Source organism: Melanostigma gelatinosum (assembly GCF_949748355.1).
Source record: "Melanostigma gelatinosum genome assembly, chromosome: 12".
Taxonomy (NCBI): Eukaryota; Metazoa; Chordata; class Actinopteri; order Perciformes; family Zoarcidae; genus Melanostigma; species Melanostigma gelatinosum.
Genome location: NC_136645.1, coordinates 4,297,821 through 4,307,371, shown reverse-complemented (window position 1 = coordinate 4,307,371; position 9,551 = coordinate 4,297,821). Strand labels below are relative to the sequence as shown.

The 9,551-nt window shown below is 44.7% G+C and overlaps 1 protein-coding gene across 1 annotated transcript; it reads right to left on the bottom strand.

Moving 5' to 3' along the window:
• Nucleotides 1–2,396: 2,396 nt before the first annotated feature.
• LOC306785413 (uncharacterized protein) lies at nucleotides 2,397–8,935 on the bottom strand (the record flags this gene model as incomplete). The annotated part of the gene is made up of 7 exons (XM_079279780.1): nucleotides 8,804–8,935; nucleotides 7,477–7,609; nucleotides 7,288–7,379; nucleotides 7,045–7,159; nucleotides 6,248–6,360; nucleotides 6,014–6,128; nucleotides 2,397–2,572 (listed from the first exon to the last, which is right to left on the bottom strand). Exons 2-7 carry the CDS (start codon nucleotides 7,517–7,519, stop codon nucleotides 2,397–2,399), a joined length of 654 nt encoding a protein of 217 aa, XP_079135906.1. The 5' UTR covers nucleotides 7,520–7,609; nucleotides 8,804–8,935.
• Nucleotides 8,936–9,551: the final 616 nt, after the last annotated feature.

Here is a 9,551-nt window from a genome sequence, read left to right as displayed (position 1 = left end):
TGCTGGCTAATACACGAGGCTTTCAGAATGTGATTGTATACCGCCCTCTAGTGTTCAAAGAGTCACATCGCCACTACAGGCAGAGAATCTTACAAACAGAGATGTAAAATGAATTTGTTTCAATATGGTAGCTGAATGCAAAACATCATTTATTTCTGGTTCATTTGAATCCAATCGTTGTCTTTGAACTTTTAACTAAAGGAAAAATGCAATGAAATGAAGCTATTTTTCCACTGTTGCAGTGGCCAATCATCCTGCTGGAGGAAATAAAATGAAGATGGCCAAAAGTGGACACCCATATGTTCAAACATGGCTGTTAATATTCTGTACAAGCTGATCCGTTAAAACTCTGCTCCAGACGTTGGGACCTGGCTGCAGTTCTTTGCTCTCATTGAGCCATGAGAGCTGCAATGAGGTCCAGCACTGATGTCTGGTGATCAGGTCTGTTGGATGTGTTCACTGGCCTGTATTTCCTCACGTTATAGTTATAGTCATGTTTAAACAGGAGAGGGTCTTCCTCACACTTGTGCTACAAACTTGTTGGAAGTTAAAATGTTCCTTCATTGCCCCAAAGCAAAGCAAACTGTTGTTGTGATGCAGACGCTGTGAAGATGTAGAGCAGTCTTTCACAACATTCTTTCTGGAGATTCCTGAAACAATTTCTGCCGTTTCTGTAAACCAGCCATTTCTAAGAGATATACGTGTGTCAAACTTGTTCATGCACATGCTGTTGAAAACATATTTACATGTAAAACACTTTATAAATGAGGCCAAATAAATGCATTTAAGTGGCCTTCTCATTCGTTTTTTTGTCTCTTGTCCGTAAAACAAATAGACTGTACACAAGCCTTTCATATTAGAAACGTCATAAGAAAGCTGAGATATTCAGAACACAAACCCTCTGGCTCCCTCATGTGGCCCAGAGGTGTACTGCAGTGATACATGTTCATTTATTTGCTCATAAAATCCCCTGAGGGCTGCGACCCAGTCTCTGGGAATGACTGATGTGAAGGTTCCAGCGCATACGGTCATAACCATAAGCCGCTTGTTCTGCTGAAGTGTGAGTCAGTTACATCAGAGGAAAATAAATAGTGTTTTTGTCTGTTTGCCACTTAATGGGAGGCGTGTGACATTACAGTTCACCACTGTTCATCCCTCAATCCGCAGACCGTTATCTCAGTAATTGATGATTACACGGTCTGTCGGCCTGCACCAGAGGGTCATTTTGTGGGTCATTCTCTCCCTGATGAGTCCTAATAGAATGATGTGGAATGTCAACGGCCACCTAATGAGATCCTGCAATCTCGTTTAGACTTTTTACCCGTGACCCCGGTGAGCTGCGTCTGGACGGAGGTGCAGACGTACACAGCAGCAGACAAAGCGCTCCATTTGGCGGAATGGTTAACCTCATTTCTAACTGCTGCTCGGCACATAAATAACCAGTTACTATTATTATTTAAATGAAGTCGGATGGAAAACGGGGGAGGAGGGGTGATCAGACACTCGCACGCGTGTCCATCCGCCTGTTACTGTCAACGCTGCGATGCAGCCGTTTATCTGCAGACAGACGTCACCTTTAATCCAAAGTCCTCCTGCTTGAGTAACGCCGCGGCCTCTTTGTAGCCGACTGGCTGCTCAAGTGATAAAGTGGATTCTCCTAATTCCCCGTCAGAAATCCATACCTCATTTACTTACTGTCAGCCGAAGTGTATTCATGAAACTTAAAGATTTGTGTTCCTTTAACTTTACAAAGTAGTTTCCAGTTGAAGTCGGTCATTACAGGAGAGATCAAAAGCGTGGGTCTTGTTTTCTAAATGACACACTTCCTCCGTTTCGACGTGCTACGAATGGACAGAAGGCATAATAAAAGACTGTTCATGCCGAGTATGAGGGGGAATGGAGCATGCAGTGCGTTCCGACTGCAAAGTGTGGAGGCGAGAAATGCCCGGATGTATAACAGAAGAGCAAAAATGTCTTAGGATGAGACGTGAGCTTACTGGACTGAAACGCCCCAAAATGCATTGCGGCTGATAAAAAACGAGGATTGACGTTAAGGCACAGTTAGGAGGAAAAGCGTGGAAGCTCGCATTTATCACTTTGGTAAACACATTTAATCCGAAGTGGAAGTGACCTGACGAAGGTAAGAACATGGCCTTTCCTCTTGCACCACACAAAGACCAAACTCTGTGTTTGTTTCCCCCCACTAGTGGTAAACACTCAGGAATAGCAGACAGCAGTCTAGAGTTCTGGTGTGTGAGGACCTCGCAGTATCAGCAGTCAGAGAATCATTCAGGGTCAGCAATACTTTTATTCTTCAAACTGAAGTCTTTCATACAGTTTTTAACGACTTGCACAACATTCGTATCTTTGTAAATGCATCTCTCCACCTCAGGTGGTCATCCACACACAAGACAGGCAGACTGTGGCTCTCCCTGTACGCCTCGAGCCTTCAGCTCAGTGGTGAACTCTTCTATGACGCCGCTCTGCAGTTGGCTGCTGCTCTTTGTTGTGAGGCAGTCCTGATCTTTCGGGAAATATGCTGTCTTTGCTCCAGAAACTTGAATTGGTGCTTCTAGAAATAGAGAAGAAAGCAAGTTCAGGTTAACTTCAGTGCCCATGCGTATGAATGCATGCTAATGCCAGTTTCCTTGTACGGACGGTTTAAGACATGAAAAAGTAATAAAACATAGCCGCACTCACAGAATCAAAAGTACATTTAGGGAGGGCTGGATCTCTGTAACCTTGTTCCTGCTTTGAACTCACCAGTCAGCAAAATGTTATTAAATGCCTGTGTGCTGCATGTTGGGGTACTTATTGGCAGAAATGGAATATGACATTCATAACTGTGTTTTCATTCGTGTATAATCCTTTGAAACTAAGAGTCGTGTGTTTTCCTTTGCTTAGAATGAGCCCTTCATAGAGACAGCGGGTCCTCTTCACGGAGTCTGCCATGTTTCTACGGTAGCCCAGAACGGACAAACAAGCACTGGCTCTAGTGAGGGCCTTTTTACGTTTTTATATCACCCGAAGGCCCCCGTAGTTCTTGCATACTTGTGAAACCGTGCAAACAGTGCAAATTAGTGCAAAACCGTGCAACCACACCACTAGATGCCGCCAAAGCCTGCATACTGTCCCTTTAATAAATCCTCAATGGTCCCATCCATTGATGGTTGGTATGATAACGAACGAAAAGTTAATAACACACAGCCTGAATAACACACAGCCTGAATAACACACAGCCTGACTAACACACAGCCTGAATAACACACAGCCTGAATAACACACAGCCTGAATAACACACAGCCTGACTAACACACAGCCTGACTAACACACAGCCTGACTAACACACAGCCTGACTAACACACAGCCTGAATAACACACAGCCTGAATAACACACAGCCTGAATAACACACAGCCTGACTAACACACAGCCTGAATAACACACAGCCTGAATAACACACAGCCTGACTAACACACAGCCTGAATAACACACAGCCTGAATAACACACAGCCTGAATAACACACAGCCTGAATAACACACAGCCTGACTAACACACAGCCTGACTAACACACAGCCTGACTAACACACAGCCTGACTAACACACAGCCTGAATAACACACAGCCTGAATAACACACAGCCTGAATAACACACAGCCTGAATAACACACAGCCTGAATAACACACAGCCTGACTAACACACAGCCTGAATAACACACAGCCTGAATAACACACAGCCTGACTAACACACAGCCTGACTAACACACAGCCTGACTAACACACAGCCTGACTAACACACAGCCTGACTAACACACAGCCTGAATAACACACAGCCTGAATAACACACAGCCTGACTAACACACAGCCTGACTAACACACAGCCTGAATAACACACAGCCTGAATAACACACAGCCTGACTAACACACAGCCTGAATAACACACAGCCTGAATAACACACAGCCTGAATAACACACAGCCTGAATAACACACAGCCTGAATAACACACAGCCTGAATAACACACAGCCTGAATAACACACAGCCTGAATAACACACAGCCTGAATAACACACAGCCTGAATAACACACAGCCTGAATAACACACAGCCTGAATAACACACAGCCTGAATAACACACAGCCTGAATAACACACAGCCTGAATAACACACAGCCTGAATAACACACAGCCTGACTAACACACAGCCTGACTAACACACAGCCTGACTAACACACAGCCTGAATAACACACAGCCTGAATAACACACAGCCTGAATAACACACAGCCTGAATAACACACAGCCTGAATAACACACAGCCTGACTAACACACAGCCTGAATAACACACAGCCTGAATAACACACAGCCTGAATAACACACAGCCTGAATAACACACAGCCTGACTAACACACAGCCTGAATAACACACAGCCTGAATAACACACAGCCTGACTAACACACAGCCTGAATAACACACAGCCTGAATAACACACAGCCTGAATAACACACAGCCTGACTAACACACAGCCTGAATAACACACAGCCTGAATAACACACAGCCTGAATAACACACAGCCTGAATAACACACAGCCTGAATAACACACAGCCTGAATAACACACAGCCTGAATAACACACAGCCTGAATAACACACAGCCTGACTAACACACCGCCTGAATAACACACAGCCTGAATAACACACAGCCTGAATAACACACAGCCTGAATAACACACAGCCTGAATAACACACAGCCTGAATAACACACAGCCTGAATAACACACAGCCTGACTAACACACAGCCTGACTAACACACAGCCTGAATAACACACAGCCTGAATAACACACAGCCTGAATAACACACAGCCTGAATAACACACAGCCTGACTAACACACAGCCTGACTAACACACAGCCTGAATAACACACAGCCTGAATAACACACAGCCTGACTAACACACAGCCTGAATAACACACAGCCTGAATAACACACAGCCTGAATAACACACAGCCTGAATAACACACAGCCTGAATAACACACAGCCTGAATAACACACAGCCTGAATAACACACAGCCTGAATAACACACAGCCTGAATAACACACAGCCTGAATAACACACAGCCTGAATAACACACAGCCTGAATAACACACAGCCTGAATAACACACAGCCTGAATAACACACAGCCTGAATAACACACAGCCTGAATAACACACAGCCTGAATAACACACAGCCTGAATAACACACAGCCTGAATAACACACAGCCTGACTAACACACAGCCTGACTAACACACAGCCTGAATAACACACAGCCTGAATAACACACAGCCTGAATAACACACAGCCTGAATAACACACAGCCTGACTAACACACAGCCTGAATAACACACAGCCTGAATAACACACAGCCTGAATAACACACAGCCTGAATAACACACAGCCTGACTAACACACAGCCTGAATAACACACAGCCTGAATAACACACAGCCTGACTAACACACAGCCTGAATAACACACAGCCTGAATAACACACAGCCTGAATAACACACAGCCTGAATAACACACAGCCTGACTAACACACAGCCTGAATAACACACAGCCTGAATAACACACAGCCTGAATAACACACAGCCTGAATAACACACAGCCTGAATAACACACAGCCTGAATAACACACAGCCTGACTAACACACAGCCTGACTAACACACAGCCTGACTAACACACCGCCTGAATAACACACAGCCTGAATAACACACAGCCTGAATAACACACAGCCTGAATAACACACAGCCTGAATAACACACAGCCTGAATAACACACAGCCTGAATAACACACAGCCTGACTAACACACAGCCTGAATAACACACAGCCTGAATAACACACAGCCTGAATAACACACAGCCTGAATAACACACAGCCTGAATAACACACAGCCTGACTAACACACAGCCTGACTAACACACAGCCTGAATAACACACAGCCTGAATAACACACAGCCTGAATAACACACCGCCTTACCGCTGCACACAGCCAGCTTGTTTCCTCCTACGTACTGGGTCTGCCATTTATAGCCGGTCTGCTCACTGCATTCATCATACAAACGACTCCTCCTGATAAAAGCAAAATCGTAACCCTGTAAAAGAAGACTCAAATTATATTATCCATTTTTTTCGGGCAGAACTATCCAGAAATAGTGCTGGCACTTGTTCCCACATGTTTTTATTGATATATAAAACTGCATGCAGCACTTACATGGCTGCACAGAGGTTTGCAGTAGCGCTTGTTGGCTACTGTAACACACGCCAACCCTCCACCGTGGTGAACTTCGGCTTCAGGGCACTTCGTTGGCTCAGCACCGTGGCATTCTAGAAGTCAATGGTTTTTTCATGAAAGGCATTTAAAACATTGAACATGTTACATGTCCATTATGAGCTTATATGGTGTTTCTATTGTCATCTGAAGCCTTTTTTGAATTCCTCCTCGAGGCCTGAACCCTACACACTGCACTGACTCTCTGATGGAAGCTGACTGCACATGGAGCAGGTTTGTTATTCAGTCAATTTTAAGCCTTACGTGAAACTCCACATCGATTATTATCCATCTGCGGAGTTTACACCTCCACATTTAATTAATCGATGACGAGAGCATCCTCAGGAGATGGTAATCCTTCTAGTTGCCAGGCAAAGTTCACCTAATTCAGTGTGAGACTTCAAGTGCCTTTACAAATGTGATAAACTTAGTAAAGCCGATGAATCTCCACCAGCCATCTGCCTTCTTCAGTACTTCTTGCTCAACACGTTATTGTGACCGAGGGGTGAAATAGCTTGTGGTATGGCCCAACACACCCATCAGAAGTAGCCGGATATGAACAGATCATACAACACAAGACAGAATACAAAAGTAAGAACATATAAATTAGGATAAAGTGTAGCATTTCCAACCCTGTCCTCAATCTTAAATCAATTCTCACATTAGACGCATCTTCATTTTAAACTGGTGACCCAGATAAAAACAACAAGGACCCGTGTGTCTCGGGCTCGTCCTCCTACCTTGCAGCTGGTGTCTGTGCAGCGTGTCGGCCATATTCCTCATGGACAGCACCAGAGCAGCCGTCTGCTGTGGACTCCATGCAGACGGCAGCGTTTCACCACACTCTACCGCCCCCTGTTGGTTCAAACCCAGACAGAAACACCTCTGACAATGTGGTATGATGTGGAAAGCAATTAGCAAGTAAGAAATATCCACACAGTGTGACCCACTTGTATGTGCATGTATGTGCAGTAACAGTTTACCTTGAGATCTGCTGATAGTCGCTTCAAGAGCTGCGTTTGCGAGGTGCAATTCTGAAGTAAAGTTTCATTTTGAGCTCCAGCGGAGGACAAGACTGCAAACACACACACACACACACACATTGTAAATTCAGTCTAGATGTACTCTGCGATCAACACATGTCAGGTGAACACATGAAAGCGTGGGATTACCTGCTAGTGAGCAAAGCAAAGTGAATGTTCCCCGTAGTGCCATGGCCACTGCGTTCTGTTGGAGAAATGATTCGAGTCCAGTCCAGAAGTTGCTGCGGTGTTGGTTGTGAGTTTAATAAAGCCGACCGGTATACTGGTGACCGCACAGACACAGAGCAGATGTGAGCCGGTGAGTTGACCCCGGAGAAAGAAGCATTGTATATAGGGAGCCAGCGCAGTGGTTGGACTGTGTAAAGCTGGGACACACGAGTTCATTGACTCAGTGTGTTGGTGCAAAGTTTACAGAATTGGCCAACGTTGTGATCTTCCACCGGACTGCTGGTATTTCACAAAGAGACATTTCTAACCTATGATGTAACATGAACTTTGGATGTGCAGAGGTGGTTTTGTGTACTATTTCACAACTGAGATATAAATTACAAGTTGTTGTGATTTCTTCTGATAATAACCATTTCTTCCAGCGTGTGTGTCCCTGCGTCGTGCTGATGGGGGAGCTGGTAGTGCATGCTAACTGACTGAAGTGACTGTTGGTCTTCATACAGGATGCCACTGCTACTTCTGAGTTGTCAGCTGATGATGGAGACAAATGTCAGTCTGAAATCTACACACACAAATACAAAAAGCCGTTCACACACACACACACCGAGTGGCTCAGTGTCAGTCTGTAAGTCATGCCACGAAGGACGACTGTGTAAATAATTCACGGCGGATGGCATTCATTATGGATGTCTGACGATCTGGCAGCAAATTAATCATTGAAACTCTTAGGAAGAGTGTTTGAGCTCATTAACGCGGAGAATTGCCTTTTTGTATTTGATATGAGGAACAAAGATTGGCGCTCCAAATGGACCTTGAAAGCCGTCATTATCCTACCAGCATGTCCCCTCTCATGCTCAACGTCTCTGCCTTCTTTGTCTGGAATTATTCTCTTGTGATCAAAGAAATAAGAGAAAGTAGAATTATCATCATGATATATTATCCACAAATACACCCAGCATAGATTAAATGAGTTAAAAGAAGAACCAAACAATTATAAATGTTGCGTTGGTTGAGAGGAGTAGATGGCAGAGCTGCTGATTATCTGTGTCAGCCTTTGAAGTGCTATCGCAGTGTGAAACTACCTATGCATACAATTACTTTCATGCATCAAGTCATGATGTGAAAACGTACAAGATTCTCAGATGTAGCAATGTGGGTAACCGGTCTCCACCTGGTGTCACACTTTGTTTGTCTTTCTGTTTCCACTGTAGTTCCCAAAATCAAACCGTTGCCTTTTTACCACCCGCCCACCAGATTACCCTCGGACTTTCCCTCCTTTCATCATCACCTGGCTGGAGTGAGTCCTCCTGGGGATACTGTTGTCAGGCGGCAAAGTCTGCAGAATTTCGGATTTATCGAAAGTGTTCATCAATGGCTTCAAACGTCTGCGTGAGAGCCTTCAAGCACTCGAGGATTTGACAGCGGGACTGTGAGTCCCGACCAGCGGTGCACCCTCTAATCCTGCCGTGTTCAGCAGCGGCTGCAGAGACACCCAGTTCCTCCTAATTGGGGATTCAGAGGAGGAATTATCTTTTTTCCTGGTAGCCTAACTTTGAATATTGTTGAAAACATTCCTACTGACCGTCAGCCCACTGCCCGCGCTGTCATTGTACACTCACAACGTTGTGATTCTCAATAGCTGGCCACACACTCGCCTACCTCAGCGTTAACAGAGGTCTCCTCCCCCTTGTTCACTGCAGCCACACCGTCACGGCTAATAAGCAATTAGAGCCCGTTAGCTCGGCTTCGCTTCATGTCAGGTCACCAGCTAACAAACCTTCTCAATGATGTTATTGCTTCTTACGATATTGACTTTTTCTTTTGCCGCTAACAGAAACTTGGCTGTGTGATGGTGACAATGTTGCTGTTGTTGAATGCTCCACGCCAGGTTGCACTTCTCTAAATGAACCCAGAATAACAGGACATTCAGTGGTGCTTTAGTAATTATATGAATAGTCTTGGTTTGTTCTATTCTTTTAAAATGTTGCCAAAGTGCCTTGTATTTTCATATATAGGCTGTCCACTGCAGATGTTCT